Here is a 16,612-nt window from a genome sequence, read left to right on the forward strand (position 1 = left end):
CCGGAGTCTCTGAACCTGAGGGCATGGCACCTGCAGCCCTTGAGTTTGGCAGTTGGTTTACCCACGGAATGTTAGGACATCCTGACCAGTGCCAGAGCCTCGTCAATGTTGAAATGCTACAGACATAAATGGAAATGCTTCTCTGTGTGGTGCCGGACTCGGAGGATTACCCCTCTGCATGTCACGGCTTCACAACTTCTACCATACTTTCCTTGGCCAAAGCGAGTCTGGCTCACGCCTCTATCAAGGTGCATCTCGCCGCTATATACAGGTATACCAGGTCCCCGGGCAGACCTTCGCTGTGGTCTCACAGGCTCATCAAGGAGTTCCTCAAAGGACTCTTCAGGATTTTCCCACAGGGGAAGGCCCCTGCCGCTGCATGGGAGTTCAATGTTTTGCTAACTAAGCTCATGGGAGTGTCCTTCGAACCTATGCATCAGGTTCCGCTCAAGTTTCTCTCATGAAAGACGACTGTCCTCGTGGCTATCACTTCTGCCAGGCGGGTCGGGAGATTCAGGCCCTGTCTTGCAAGCAGCCTTACTTATCTTTCCATGCTTCGAAAGTGGTACTGCGTACACACCCACTTTTAAGCCATAGGTACCATCGGAATTCCATCTCAACAAACCTTTGGTGTTACCTGTCTTCTTTCCAAATCCGTCGTCACCAGCAGAAAAAGCCTTGCATTCACTGGACGTTGCTCGTGCCTTGAAGTTCGATGTGGCACGAACGAAGAATTTTGTTTGTGCCTCTCAGAAACCTCTCAATTGTTCATCAACTTTGGACCTGTAAATCAAGGAAAGGCCCTTTCGAAGGCTTCCATCTCCAGGTGGCTCTCCGGCTGCCTTATGCACGGTCATCGAGTGGCTAGCAGGCTGCTGCCAGGCCAGCTGAGAGCCCACTCCACCAGAGCCATCGCAGCAACAACGGGGTTTCTTTCTGGTATGCCCCTGCTCGACATCTGCAGGGCTTCTACGTGGAGGTCTACGGACACCTTCACAAGGTTCTACTGTGTCAACAGGGATTCCAGGGAGTAGTCCAGAGTTGGACAAGCGGTGCCCAAGCAAACTGTTTGTTTGAGGTGAGTCTGTTCCAGAGGTGAATGTTGATTGCTTTTGTTCAGCCTTGCCACCTCCCGTGATCGTGTATGTACTGATGTGTAATCGTTATTCATGAGCATGTGAATCCATGCCAGACCCCATGTTGGAGAAGGCTTAAATTACTTACCTGTAACTATTGTTCTCCAACATGGGTCTGGCATGGATTCTTATATGTACCCTCCCGCCTTCCTCTCTGTGGCTCTTCTTGGTTCATACTGCCGCTTCACGTGCTTAACAAATCTGAAGATGGCCACCAAGGGTGGAGCTAAGCGAGAGGACTGTCATTGGATGGGGGCAGCATGACCCAGAGGACAGTGATTGGTTTAGAGGAGAAATACAGTTTTAAAGTGAAACTGTTTTTTCTTTTATCGAGGATTCCGAGCCTGACAACAGGGAATATTCATGAGCATTTGAATCCATGCCAGACCCATGCTAAAGAACAATAGTTTTGATTGATTGTTTATTTGTATAGCGCCTATACAGAATGTCTTTCAAAGCGCTTCAAGGAGGGAGGGTACATGGGAGAATACAGTTGCATTCTTAACAGGTCGTTATAACAAATCTGAATGTAAAATAATTACAATCATATCATAAGCGATAGTACAAGTGCATGGAACGATAAGGGCGAGAGGAGGACGGAAAAAAAGGAGACAATACTAGCAGTAACATTACTATGCCTGACGACAATTGTTGCAGTGCAAGAGTGACAAAAGGAGGGGGAGGACGGGAGGTGTGGGGAAGGGGAGAGAAGGGAAAAGGAGAGGAGCGAACAATAGACTATCTTAACGGGACAATGCCTGATAAGGGTAGTGTTGGGAGTAGGTGGGAGGAGAAAAACAAGAGGGGAAGGGGGGTGACAGACAAGCTGTTATCAAAGGTCAAGAGACAATGATAAGAGTAAGTGCTAAGATGAAGAAAGGTGAAGGGGGAGGGCAAGAGGGCTGAACAGACAGACTCAGGGGGCAGTGGGACACAGGGACCAGTGAGGGCACACAGTGGGACACGGCGACCAGTGGGGGCACATAGTGGGACACGGGGACCAGTGGGGGCACAGGGACACAGTGGGGGCACACAGTGGGACACAGGGACCGGTGGGGGAGCACAGTGGGACACGGGGACCAGTGGGGGAGCACAGTGGGACAAGGGGACCAGTGGGGGCACACAGTGGGACACGGGGACCAGTGTGGGCACGGGGACACGGTGGGGGCACACGGTGGGAAACGGGGACCAGTGGAGGCACACAGTGGGACACGGGTGCCAGCAGGGGCACACAGTGGGACACAGGGACCAGTGGGGGAGCACAGTGGGACACGGGGCCCAGTGGGCGAGCACAGTGGGACACGGGGCCCAGTGGGGGCACACAGTGGGACACGGGGCCCAGTGGGGGCACACAGTGGGACACAGGAACCAGAGGGGGCACACAGTGGGACACAGCGGCCAGTGGGGGAGCACAGTGGGACACAAGGGCCAGTGGGGGAGCACAGTGGGACAAGGGGACCAGAGGGGGCACACAGTGGAACATGGGGACCAGAGGGGGCACACAGGGACACACGGGGACCAGTGGGGGCACACAGTGGGACACATGTACAGTGGGGGAGCACAGTGGGACACGGGGACGAGAGGGGGCACACAGTGGGACACAGGGACCAGTGGGGGCACAGGGACACAGTGGTTACAGGCAAGTAATTTAAACCTTATTGAATTGGTGCCAAAACTGCCTGAAATTGGCTTCTGGTAAATACCCGGCCCTATTTTATGCGGACGATGCGGTTTTGATAGCAACCACTCTGTAGGGTCTGGAGAAATCTATCCATTGGTCTGGCCACATTTAAAGAGCTATGACTTAATTTTAATGTTGGAAAAAACAAAGTTGATGTTGTTTAGCCCTTGTTATTCAAAGCATACATTACTTCAGCTAAAAGCTGAAGGTGTCCTAATTGAGCAGGTTGACCGCTTTGATTATCTGGGAGTAAGGTTGCAGGAGTATCCAGGTTGGGTGGCTGTTGGGGAGATTAATTATTTTACATCCCCTCTCCTAGTGAGACCCCAAGCACTTGTTTTTGGACTTCTGGACCTTTTTCTTTAATCCTGAATGGGTGGAGCCTTTTTCCACTCATTCATTCTTATAGGCTCTGTCTTTTGGAACTCTCTTCTTTGTGTTTTACTGTCCTATGGAGTCTACTTTCCTCCGTATTTCTTTTTAAGGCATATGCATTTTTCTATTGCAGCACACATATCTTTATGGGCAGTGTTGCTGGAGGCCCTTTGGTATCCCCATTTTCGAGGGGATTGGGTCCTCTGACGTATTCCATATCTATGACATGTAATCACCACAGCTGTGCTGCTTCGGGAACTTTTTTTTGCGTCGATGCGCCGTCGTCGAGGACCTCCTCCGACGTCCGATGTCATCCGATGTGATAAGTAGGACGCACGATGCCCATAGCCTCAGTTCCGTTTTTTCCGCAAACGTGTTGCTTCGTGAATCTCGGTTAACGCCTCGACTCTTTGGAGTTCTGTTCTTCTCGGTTCTTCGAACCTGTTAGTTTTTGTGAAAATCCTGTGTGTGAAGATGTCTTCTACTTCGTCTTCGACCCCGCGTCCGGGCTTCAAGAAGTGCGGGGAGTGTGGGTCCAAGATGTCGGTGACGAACTCGCACGACGCCTGCCTCTGGTGCCTCGGGGAGGCCCACGACACGGATGACTGTATCGACTGCCAGTCGCTCACGTCCAAAGCCTTACGCGAACGTAAGAAGAAGTTGTCAGTAGGTCGGGTGTCCAAGCCCCGGAAGTCGAGGTCTGCGGGGCTTTCGACAGATGTTTCGAGGGGTGACTCTCCGCGTCATCGTCGGAAGTCTCGTGGGTCTCCTTCTAGGAGTCGGTCTCGCCACTCCTCAGCCTCTTCGAGGCATTCTCGGAAGCGCTGACACCGGTCGTCTTCCAGGTCCTCTTCGGAGGACTCTGCCCGGCACGTCGCTTACCCCACCAGCTGTGCGACGCCGGAGGAATGGGCTTCCTTCGGGAAGAAAATGCTGGCGATTCTTGAGTCGCAGGGTACTAAGCCGTCCGCGCCCCCGAGTGGGGTCGGTCGTGAGAGGTCGAGAGACACCGCTCGCAAGAGTGATCGGCACGAGTCACGGGAGAGGTCCCGTTCGGACAAGGAGACTCGTTCTCGACGTACCGGTTCTAGGTCCCGGTCCTCGACACGTTCGAGACCATGTGCACCTGTGAGGTCTTCGAGGAAGACATCGACGTCTGAGGCGTCGAGGGCGTCAACAGGCTTTCTCGAGGCTCAGGCTCCGAGGAAGTCGTCGAAGCCGTCGACACTCAGGTCATCGAAGGACACGCTCGGGGCTCCGGCTTCGAGGGCTGTGTCGACGCCGCCGATGCTGGCGGCGCTGCATCTGATGTCGACGCCGATTTCCTCGACGTTGACGCCGATCCTCTCTGTGCCGATGCCTGTTCTCTCGACGCCGGCGCCGATTCGCTCGACGCCATCGATGCCTTCGTGTCGGAGGTACCCCGTGGCACGGGGGAACCCCCTAGGAAGGCTCTGGTTAAGAGCAAGCACTCTCGGGTGCCTTCTTTTCGCCACCTGGAATATATTTCAGAGGCGGATGAGGATTCTGATGGCCTGGTTCCTAGTCAGGTTCCAGATGAAATTGTCTCGGGCCAGTCAGTTTGATGATTTGAGGCAGTCACTGCATGATGCCAGTGGACCTGACACCTCTCCGGAGGAGGAGTTTTGTAGGTCTGAGCCTGGCTCTCATGCCGATTCCTCGTACCGGCGCCTTAAGGCTAGGGTTTCTGAGTACTTGGGATGGTCTGCTCCCCCAGGGGAGTTTGTGATCTAACGGACATCCTTGATGTTGGTCCCCCAACTGACCCGGTACTGCCGTTCCATATGGCTTTACAGAGAAGGGTGGCGGTGGCTTGGACTGCTCCGGAGAGTCTCCCGGCGGTGGGCAGATCCTTGTCGCGAAAATACCGTCCAGCCAGTAGCGACCCCTGCTACTTGACCAGGCACCCCACTCCGGAGAGTTTGGTGGTGCAGGCGGCCACGGCCCCGGCAAAGCAGGCGTCGTACCCTACCATCCCTCCTGATAGCGACGACACACGTTTTGATGGCTGGGCGAAGAAAGTGTTTTCTTCTGGTGGTATGGCGCTTCAGGCGGCCAACTCCATTTGTGCCTTGTCTCGTTTCACACACACTCTGTGGAACTGTGTTGCGTTAGCGGCTGAACATATTCCCGAAGGGGCCGAACAGGATGGTTTCCTTGCTAAGGTCCAGGATGGTAAGGATGCCATGTGTGAGTCCGTTCAGTCGGGTTTGGATTTAGCTGAATGCGTCAGTAGGTCAATGGCGGCGAGCACCGTGATACACAGGTTTGCGTGGTTGCGGAAGTCGGGGTTTGCTCCTGATGTGCAGTCCCGGCTCCTCAACATGCCCTTTGATGGTGAACACCTTTTTGGCAGCAAGTCTGACGAGAGCCTTGAGAGGTTGCAGACCTCAAAAGCTGCAGCGAAGTCGTTGGGCGCTGCAGTTCGCCAACCTCTGCGTTTTCATCCTAGGGGATAGCAATGGAGGGGAGGTTCCTTTCGTTATTACTCATCCTTTGGTAAAGCGAGAGGAGCTGCCAGTCAAAGGGGCCACCGTAGGAGTGCCAGAGGTGGAAAACAAGGTACTCGAGGTGCCAAGGCCGCTCGGGCAGTTGCCTCTTTGCCCTCAGGCAACGCAGCAGCCGCTTCAGCTCAGTCATGAGGCCATGTCCCATGGTTCGCTGGTTGGGGGAAGGCTGGTGCAGCATCTTGCAGAATGGCGCGCCATTACTTCAATGTGTGTGTTCTAGAGATCATAACCCATGGCTGCTGTCTTCCTTTCCGGCAGAGGCCTCAATACAATCCACCGGGGAATCTCTCTTTGAAGAGTCCGGATCCGCTCCTTGCGCAGGAAATTCAATCCCTGCTGGAGAAAGGCGCCATAGAACTGGTGCCTGTAGCGGAGAGGAACAAGGGATGGTATTCCCCTTATTTTTTGATTTCCAAGAAAGACAGGGGATTGAGACCCATCATGGACTTGCGCGGTTTGAACAAACTCCTCAGGAAGGACAAGTTCAAGATGGTTACTCTCTCTCAAGTCCTCCAGGCCCTTCAACTTCAGGACTGGTTGGTGTCTCTCGACCTCAAGGACGCTTATTTTCATGTGCCGATACATCCAAAGCACAAGAAGTACCTGAGGTTCGCGTTTGGCGACTCGCAATTTCAGTTTCGGGTCCTGCCGTTCGGATTGACCTCCGCCCCGAGGGTCTTCACCAAGCTCATGTAAGTGGTGGCAGCGCACCTCAGGAAAGGAGGGATTCACGTCTACCCCTACCTGGACGATTGGTTGATCAGGGCGTGCTCTCCCGAGCAGGTCCTGGATCATCTGTCAGTCACCTGCCACTCCCTCCACAAGCTCGGCTTCTCCCTCAACTTAAAGAAGTCTCATTTGACACCAACTCAGAGGCTCCAGTACATCATAGCCAGAGGCCAGGTTGCGGATGAGATCTTTGCAATGACCCTGTTCAGGTGCCGTCCTCGGTCGCCCAGGACCTTCTGTGGTGGGCCGTAGAAGATAATCTGATGAAGGGGGCTCCGTTTTGGCTACCCTGGCCGGAGGTGACGATTGTGACGGACGCATCCCTCACAGGATGGGGAGCTCATGCCAACGAGTTGAGTCAGTGGTCGTTGGTCTCCGTCGGAGTCCAGACTCCATATCAATCTGTTGGAGCTGAGGGCGTCAGGCTAGCCCTGAAGGCTTTTCTGCCGACTGTGCGAGGAAAGAGTGTCCTGATCCTGACGGACAACACAGTGGCCATGCACTACCTCAACAAAAAGGGGGGGGCAGGGTCACTTCCTCTGTGCAGGGAGGCGATGCAGCTCGAGTTCTGGGCCATCCAGCAGGAAGTTTCGATCTCGGCAGTTCATCTGGCCGGAGACGAAAACGTGACGGCGGACGCTCTGAGCAGGCAGAGCGCGATCTCTCACGAGTGGGAGTTGGCTCAGGAGATTCTCCTGGAGATCTTCGCCCTTTGGGGGACCCCTCAAGTGGATCTCTTCGCCTCCAGTGTCAACCAGAAGTGCAAAAGGTTTTGCTCGCGGGAATTTCCTCCAAAAGGAGCCTTAGGAGACGCGTTCGTGGTGGAGTGGTCATTCCCACTGCTGTACGCGTTTCCTCCAGTCCCCGTCATCCCGCAAGTGCTGCGGAGGTTACGGAAGTTCGGTTCCCGGATGATCCTCATTGCCCCGGCGTGGGCTCAGAGGACGTGGTACCCAGACCTTCTCGACTTGTCCATCTGCCCTCCACGTCGTCTTCCCTACCGAGACGATCTGCTCTCACGGGAGGGGGGTCAGGTTCTCCATCCAGAGGTCGGATCCCTCAACCTTCACGCTTGGCTTCTGAAAGGTTGAGGTAAAAGGATTGGGACCTCCCTGAAGACGTGATGAAGGTGTTGCTTTCGGCCCGAAGGCCAGCAACAAAGTCTCTGTACTGTTGCCGTTAGCGTAAGTTCTGCGACTGGTGCAGAGTTCAGAATGTGGATCCTTTTGCATGTGACATCCCCATGGTTCTGTCCTTTTTACTTTCTTTGGCCCACAGGGGCTTGCAAGTGGGTACCATTAAAGGTTACCTGGCGGCGCTGTCCATCTTTAAGCGCTCGTCTGAAGAGTGTTCTTACTTTAAAATCCCTTTAATTTCACAGTTTCTGAAAGGGCTCACTAATGTGTTCCCTCCGTCACCTTTCCTGGTGCCCGGTTGGGATTTAAACCTTGTTCTTAAGTTTCTTATGGGTGCTCCGTTTGAGCCCTTACATTCTTGCCCTTTGAGGCTGTTAACTCTGAAAACTGTGTTTTTAGTTGCGGTTACTTCCGCTCGCAGAGTGAGTGAGTTACAGGCACTTTCAGTTAAGCCACCCTTCACTGTATTTCACAAGGACAGGGTTGTCCTTAGAGTTCGTCCTTCTTTTCTTCCGAAGGTAGTGACGGAATTTCATTTGGCCCAGAAGGTTGTTCTTCCGGCATTCTATCCTCCTCCGCATCCTGGTAAGGAAGAGGAGAGGCTCCATAGGCTTGATCCTAGGAGAGCTTTAAGCTTTTATGTTTCACGCATGTCCCGGGTCAGAGTGGACGATCAACTCTTTATTGGTTACGCAGGAAAGCGTTTGGGGCAAGCTGTGACGAAACAGACTTTGTCTCGCTGGATTATTTTGGCCATCTCAGAGTGTTACCGCTTGCCGGGTAAGGACCCACCGGCTGGATTGCGGGCCCATTCTACCAGGGGTATGGCTGCATCTACTGCCCTGCAGAGGGGTGTTCCTATTCGCAACATCTGTGATGCAGCCACTTGGGCTTCAGTACATACATTTGTACGTCACTATTCCCTAGATTCCATCCGAGGACAGGATCTGGCCTTTGGCAAGGCGGTCCTTTGCTCTGCTATTTGATTGGCTATTCTAAATTTTGATTCTAAATTCTTTCCCTCCTCCTTGCTCTGGTACTGCTTTCGGAGTCTGTCATAGATATGGAATACGTTGGAGGACCCAATCCCCTCGAAGAACAAGTTACTTTCTTACATGGTAACGTTCTTTTGATGGGATCGTCCGACGACGTATTCCATATCGCTCCCGCCCTGCCTTCCCCGCTGCAGAATTTCTTTTGCGATTGCAGCTTACGTTCCGCAAGGCTTTGTGTCTGACTGGCAGTTGACTAATGTCACACGTTCTGGGGGAAAAAACTACAACTGAGGCTACGGGCGTCATGCGTCCTACTTATCACATCGGATGACGTCGGAGGAGGTCCTCGACGACGGCGCATCGACGTCATCGACGCAGGACGCAGACGCCGAAAAAAGTTTCCGAAGCAGCACAGCTGTGGTGATTACATGTCATAGATATGGAATACGTCGTCGGACCATCCCATCGAAAGAACGTTACCAGGTAAGAAAGTAACTTGTTCATCTCTGCTCCTGTGACTTTTATGTCACATAGACAATCTCCTAGTTTTGGCTGCTGGCAGTGGACATGTTCTACCAACTATTGCATGAATTTTCTACCGCAGACTATGTCCCTAGCCCCGGTTATACACAATAGGATCACCCAAGCATTAACTTGGTGGCTCCTTTCTTTTTTTCGCCATTACTAGCGTGGATGTTCTTTGTCAGCTTTTCTTCTACCGTCCTGGGCGGGGCAGACCTGTGTGTGTGTTTTGCCTTTGGCTGGAACCCTTGGCTGTCCCCGCCTAGGATCCAGTGTATCTGGGCAGGCAGGACATGAAGGAGCAGTTGTTCACTCCCCTGCCCTTTGTCTGCCTGAATGGAACCAGCGCCCACTGGGGGTCTGGCTGTCCTGATTGGACAGCTACCTGCCCCTTTCTGTAAATTGCTGAGAGAGATTGCAGAGTAGTGTGCGCTGGAACTGTATAGCACGTGAGGCTCCTGAGGTGAAAGGCAAGTCAACCATTGGAAACAGAAGTAACCGAAGAAGAAGACGACCAGAGATGCCAACAGGCCCTCTGCAACACTGTGAAGTGACCACTGCTGTCCTGACCCCGTTTTCTGTGCAACAGAGGAGCTCCGAAGAGGACTCCTCCTTCACTTTCACTGGTGGGATCAACGAGTCACAAGACAAACTTTGATTTGAGCCATCTCCCAAGGTCCTGTGCGTTTCCAGTGCCAATACCAGGAGAACTGCTTCCCATTTTGAGTGCATTGTCATGGGAAATCTGATTTCGTCCAAGTCTTTGCTGAGCCCTCAAGGACACTCCAGAGACACACTCCAACTCGTCCAGACCCCCTCAGCAGAGTGTGGGACTGCAGGAACCAGAGAAGAATGACCAGGCGAATCGTGTCCTTTGTTGGTGTTGCAGAAAAGTTGCCAAAACTGCAGCGTGACCAGTGAAGTTTATGAAAACCGTCCCAGATGTCCTCCCTCAAGACTGCTGCTGAGAGATCACATCCATTGTCCTGCCTTTCGTCATCAGACCAAGGAATCCGGTGGTCGGGTCCAGCGCTGCCATATCAAGGAGAATCCAGCCACAATCCTTTCTTCTAACCTAAGGTACTGTGGGGAGAATATTATGCTGTGTGGGAAGTCGCTCCAGAGCGTTGGAGTGTACGTAGAGGTGGCCAGGGTCCCCACTCTTGCCTCCGACTCCAGCTGCTGCTTGTGTCCCTTTAGCCAATCCTTTTCAGGGTCTCCAATGTTGGTTAATCTTGCTACATCAGAAAGAATGCAGACTTTTGTTAGGTAAGCTTTTCATAGGATACATCTTCATGACCTCTGTCAACCCCAGAAAGTTTTCATTTTAATGGTGGATTATTTTTCCTTATACCTCTGTGAGTGGGAACCGTTTTCCACACTCACAAAATCTTTTGCTCTTTTTGTGGGGTTATTTTTAAGACTCTCTTTTGTGTCTTTTAAAAGTTATCCTCTTTGACAACATTTTGGCAGTAAGTGCCTATTGTTGCTGGGTTACCCTAGGGGCTCCCCTTTTAACTTTCTCTGGCTAACCTTGTGAGAACTACAGTTCCCAAGGGTAGAAAGGATCTTTGGATAGCTTTTACTTCTTATTAGGTGAGACTAGCACCCCCATCTTATGTGGAGTGCTGGGGAGATACTGAGTATTCCCTTTCTAATTTTAAATGTAAGATTTATGTTACAAGGACAAACTTACCTTTAATGGCGTGTGGCAGTGAACCTTTTTATTAATTTGGTGCACCTTTACCGCGGGCTGTTTGCACAGCCCCGGTAAAGGCACACATCGGTGCTCATTTTACCAAAATGGTCCCTGTCTTGTTTTTTTTGCCATTTTAGTGTTCCTTGTCCTTTCTTTTTTCCGTCCCCTGACATCCAGGATGGGAAATTCCTTTGTGTGATTTTTTTTAATCTTCGGCGGGAGTTCTGTGGCCCCCACAGCCGGGCTCCAGTTTGTCTGTGAAGGCAGGAAACGAGGGAGGAGCCCAAAACTCTGCAGCACTTTGTGTTCCAGCCTGAGTGTGAGATTCCAGTTCAAACTGGGAGGCTGGCTGTCCTGAAAGGATTGCCAACCCCCAAGTTGGAATGTTGCAAGGCTGTTTGATTGGCTGGGTTTCTGCATAAGAGTTCGATCCTGGAAGCTGAAGAGGTAGTCGACCAGTGGAACCAAAACCGAAGAGGAAGATGAAGAATTTGCAGCTGAAATGATTTCCAGCGACCGGAGAGCCTGCTGTGTAACCGGAGACTGCTGTAGCCCTTCCTTCCAATCGGCCTGGGGACTCTGGAAACGACAGCCCTGACCCAGAGCCAAGAAGAGATGCCAGGACCTGACTACGGTCCCCTCCTTTTTTAAGGAACAATCCACCTGTGGATTTCCTCCTTGTCACAGTGCTTCAGAGGAAAGCTGGCTCGTAATCCGCATCACCTTCTTCATCCCTTTCAGACAATTGGGTGCTGAAAATTGTTCAGAATGATTGCGTTCTAAAGTGTTCAAACCCCACCCTGCCTAATTTCCTTCAAAATAGAGTTTAGTACGACATCTGCACTGACTGGTGCCGGAATCTTGAGAATTGCTACAAAAAGGTGCAATGTAAAAGGTTCTGAATAGCAGAAGGGCAAAAGGGATTTAAAAAGTTACTTCTTATCAAAGAAAAAGGACACAGTCTGTGAGACCCATTCTAGACCTGAGGGTCCCAAACACAATTATCAAAAAGGAACATTTCAGAATGCTGGTTGTTCCAACAGGTATACGTAGGTGGACTGGTTGTGTTCAATGGACCTCCAAGACACCTATTTCCGCATCCCACTGGCCAAGAAACATTGTGTGTTCCTGGGATTTGTGGTGATGAACTGGCATTTTCTATAGAAAGCTTTTCCATTCGTGCTCAAGACCAACGCAAGAGAATTGCAAAGTGCTTTTCATTTTGAAAGGTCTATAAAATATCTGTGGACCCCATACCAGGATAAATGGCTATTGAAGGCTAATGCATTATGACAAGCAAGCCAGGACTGCAACAATAGTTCTGCTGGAAAATCTAGAGCTCCAGATTACCAACTCGGATCTCTTGCTTTCCGTGATCGACATTGAATACCATAAAGGGAAAAGAGTACCCTTCAGAAGAGTGATTACATCTATCAAGACGAAGTGCGATAATCCCAAGAAGGATGTAAACCCTACAGTAAGGCAGATTGCTTCTCCGCTAGGAACTGTGGTCTTCCGCATGTTGCCAAGCCAAGATTCCTTTTGAGGCCACTCGAGGAATGCATGGAAAACCAGTGGCCCTACACAACCTATGAAGAAGGAAATCTCAGCCTTACCCATGTGACAAAAAGGCTCACTAAAATGGTGGTGCCAAAGGGAAGACCTGCTGCAGGGCATCATTTGTTACTTTTATTAACACCATATTCGATTTGTAAGGATCAAGGGAGGAATGGGTTGCCCATATTGGCCATCTGACTTCTCTGGGTACGTGGTTGGCTATATTAATTAGATACCACATAAATATGTTGGAGCTGAGAGCAGTTAATTTGTCATTGAAAGCATGCCTGCTTTCCATCACCTCAAGTCGAATTCTCATACAGACGGACAACACAATCATTATGCAATACCTGAGCAAGCACAACGCTGAGTTCCCTCTCGAGGGAAGCTCAAACTATCCAGAAATGGCTTCTGGCAACAAACCTATTGGTAGTTGCAACACATATGCCAGGGATAAAGAATACATAGGCCCATCCTAAGAAAATCCTTTTGAGAAGAACACGGGTGGGACCTACATGAAGAAGTGGTACAAGAAATACTCATCAGTTGGAAACAAACACAGTCACTCGACTTCTTGGCCACATGAGAACATACAAGATGAAAAGACTTTGCCTGCAGACTCCTGTAACTCTGATCAATGGGGAATGCTCTTTTGATAGACTTGCCTAAAAGTTTTCTATATGCTTTTCCTCTGATTCTGTTAAAACTGAAAGTATTCCTAAATTTCAGGAAGTCGACGGAAGCAATGATCCTGATTGTGCTGGCAAAGGCATGTCAGTGGTGGTACGTGGACCTAGTTTGCTTGTCCGTCCAGCCGCTCCAGGATCTGGTAAGAAGACAGTAGCTCATGTCCATGTTAGGTCATGGAGTCTTCATCACAGTCTCTCTAAAATGAACCTGATGCCATGGCTCCTGACAGCGTGCAATACATCCACTTGAGAGTCCTGGCAATCCAGTAACATATGCAAGTGAAAAATTAAAATGTGTTTTCTGCAATACAATTTGAAATACAATGATGGACAACAGTAGTGTACACTTTGGCACTGTGTGATGCAAAAAGCTTGCTTTCCAGGGAAGCAGGAAGATCCTTAGATCACACAAAAAACAACTGTCTAGCTGCCAATAAGGCACATAATGGAAGTAAAGGACTCAAACTCTCGCACTCAAGGTTTCTTGATTAAACAATTATTAATTCAACAGTCAGTTGTATAAGCCTTCTTCAGAAGGGAGCAAAACATGTAACACTTTAAAATATATTTCAAAACACACTCTTAGTTTCGCTAATCAGAGGATACCCATTGGGGATGGCACACAGACACTTCCTACACCCTGAGGTGATTTAAATAGCCAGGACACTGCGGACATTGATTTATCACTGGTACATTTAGAGCAATGCTGAGTTTGGTGCAAAGGTTAGATTGGGGAATAAAACAAAGTTTAACAAATAATTCATAACCTGGTAAGTACTTTTTGAACCCTCCAATGCAAAGTAAATTAACCCTTTCCTGGGAGAAAGGTAAAGACACAAAGTCAGAGGTGAGGAGAGTTTCCCATGGAGCCAGGACAGTCAATGTTAGTTGAGCAAAGTCTAGGGGAGCTGAAGATCTTCTTTGCAGGAAGTAAACGCCTTGCACAATGTTTTTAGACAGGTTTGTAGAAATAAAATCACTTGAAGGGCCACAAGCTGGGAGGCTTGTGAGGGGCAAAGCTGCAAGCAACTTTGCAAGGTCAACCAAGACAAGTCTCAACTGAGAACAAGGAAGGCTACACCACAAGAGGTAAGTCCTCTTAACTTTGCAGTACCTTTGGTTAGAAGAAATGGTTCCAGCTGGCTTCTGTTCCTGTGCAGATCTGCAGATCCTGGTGTTCCTGAGCCTCAGTCATGGGGACAAGAGGGAAGACATCTGGGGATTCCAGCCCTACAACTGGAAGGTCAGCGGCAGCAATGGGCAAACTTCAGTTCAGCTGCACTTCGCGGTTTCAGCTCCTCGCGTCTATAGCAAATAGCACCACAGCGGTCTCACGGAAACCACTCTGGACTTTCCTTGCATCTGGGGTCCATCACTCTGTGAGGAGGCACAGGCTTGGTCAGTCCTGCTTCAAGGGATTCCGGGGGATCTTCCTGAAACACGGATCCGGCTTAAAAGCAATGCACTGAGTTTGGTGTTCCTCTCCCTGGCAATTTGGTTCCTGCAGCAGCAATGTAAGTACAGCCAGCTCCGCTCCGAGAGGATGTCCAATCAAGTTCACTTTCGGGTTGATTGGTCCCACCAACCCCAGGGGAGAAGTCGTCCTTGCAGGGCTTCTCTAGTCGAAATTAATTCGGAGCTTCAGCACAGCAACAGGGCTTCACCGGGCAAACCAATGGTCCAGGAGTTGCAGCAGGCATCTCTTCCAAGTTCTTCTTCGGATTTCTTCGTCTAGTGGTTAACTCTGCCTTCCAAGCCAAAAGCCTCACCTTTTATGCAGGTTTCACCCATTAATTCCATCCTGGCTGTCAATCACCTTTTTGGTGCAATCCTGTAACCAAGGGGATTAAGCACAGAGTTTCGGGCACCTCCCTCACTTACTGCCCCTGCCAGACACACTGGATCCAGAGGCAGGCTTCACCAGTGAAACCTGCCAAAGGCAAAACGAACAAGGGACCAAACCTGGTTTGGCACGCAGAGTAAATCTCAAGAAGAACTTTTCGAACAACAAATGGCAAAAAAAGACGACCGGGGGCATTTTGACAAAATGCACACCCATGGGTGTTTTACTGAAACTGCACTTGCAGCCCACGGTAAAAACACACAATTGTAGTAAAAAGTAAACCACTGCCACCAGCCATTAATTGTAGAAAGGGTAACATAAAAATGTTACATGAGAAACTAGACAAAGGGGATACTAAGTAATCCCTCCAGCACCCTATGGTAAGATGGTGTGTGCTGGGTCTAGAAAGTTACACAATGTAAGTAAAGTCAATTTACCTTCACTGCTTTTGGAAACAGTAGTTTCACCAAGAGAAGGTATTTAAACCTTTGGGAAATCTAAGATACTTCCCTGTGCCACTGCACTGAAGGCGCTGTGTGACAAAATGCAAAGATGATGCCTATGGAGTTTGTCCAAAGTCGAAAGAAACAGAGTCCAAATCACAGAAAAATACATGAGAGAGTGGGGAAAAGGTCTCACTGTCTCTAGGGTAGAAAGTAAAAGTCCTAAAATCCAGAAGAAAGCGCTGGGGTTTTTGAAGGTTTCCGACATAGATGGATGAATCTGCCTATCTACCCATTGCTCTTGTATGCACAAAAAGGTCTGGGAGCCCCTTTACCGAGAACAAACATGGCCAAATAACCTGTTCTATGGGAGGATGCCCACTTAGGAGGGTCTGCAACCACGTTGTAGCTCACTGTACCTTTCACAGAGGTGGAAAACCCATTTGCATATCAGTCTTTTTCCCACCCACAAGGGCAGTCCAGCACGGAAATGCTAGACAATTCTCCTCTGAACAAGAGTACCAATAGCAACCTTCTATGGTTGTTGTCTCTGTGTTAAATAAGTAGGAAATCTTTCTATATATGCTTTTAGTAAAGCAACATTGGATGTTGCAACTTGTCAGACGGGCCTGATTTCATTTACATATTTTTAAAAATGTTATTAATTATTTTACAAAAGAAAGTAATTGAAATGCCTCCCAAAATCACGCCCCTGAGCAGAGAAATTATCTTTTTACAAATTCTATGAAGATAGTCATGTTGGAAACATACTAGCGTGTAATCCAAGTTCTCCCTTATTGACTACATTCCAAGCATCCTAATTAGCTGTAAGGTGGTCAGTAATGATTTACGTGTGCCAATATTATTGACTGGAGACACCTGTGTTGAAAAAAGCTTTTGTAATGTGATTTGCAATTGAGCATTTTGTGTTTGCATGGGTTCTGAAGTTTGTTGCCTTTGTCTTAATTAGGCTACGCTATTGTTAACCCAGACACATTATTCCGGATAAAGAAAGAGGAGAAGCCGTATATTTCGGATCACACTCCCTGCAAGAAGAGGGAAAGCTTCCATGATCATGCATCAGGTTAGTTCTGTTGGTTATGTTAATAGGGACTGTTATTATATCAGGCAGGGCTCATACATGTCACGCTCACCTTTACCTCCTTGCATCAGCTACTTCCTCAGAGACTACCTCATTGTATGCTAACCCGGTTTGACAAGTTCCCATCTCCACTTTAGAGCACTCCTCTCACCTCCACACTGTACCTGCCATTTG

The 16,612-nt window shown here is 49.7% G+C and overlaps 1 protein-coding gene across 3 annotated transcripts in view; it reads left to right on the forward strand.

Moving 5' to 3' along the window:
• The window catches only part of LOC138527531 (uncharacterized), a 1,006,733-nt gene that overhangs the window by 283,900 nt on the left and 706,221 nt on the right, over window positions 1–16,612 (forward strand). For all 3 annotated transcript variants that reach the window (XM_069638786.1, XM_069638780.1, XM_069638792.1), the window contains exon 4: window positions 16,307–16,420. In XM_069638786.1, coding sequence (XP_069494887.1) covers window positions 16,307–16,420 — 114 coding nt within the window. The remainder of the gene's footprint in view (window positions 1–16,306; window positions 16,421–16,612) is intronic.

Source organism: Ambystoma mexicanum, chromosome 1q (genome assembly GCF_040938575.1).
Source record: "Ambystoma mexicanum isolate Mex_15411 chromosome 1q, UKY_AmexF1_1, whole genome shotgun sequence".
Lineage (NCBI taxonomy): Eukaryota > Metazoa > Chordata > Amphibia > Caudata > Ambystomatidae > Ambystoma > Ambystoma mexicanum.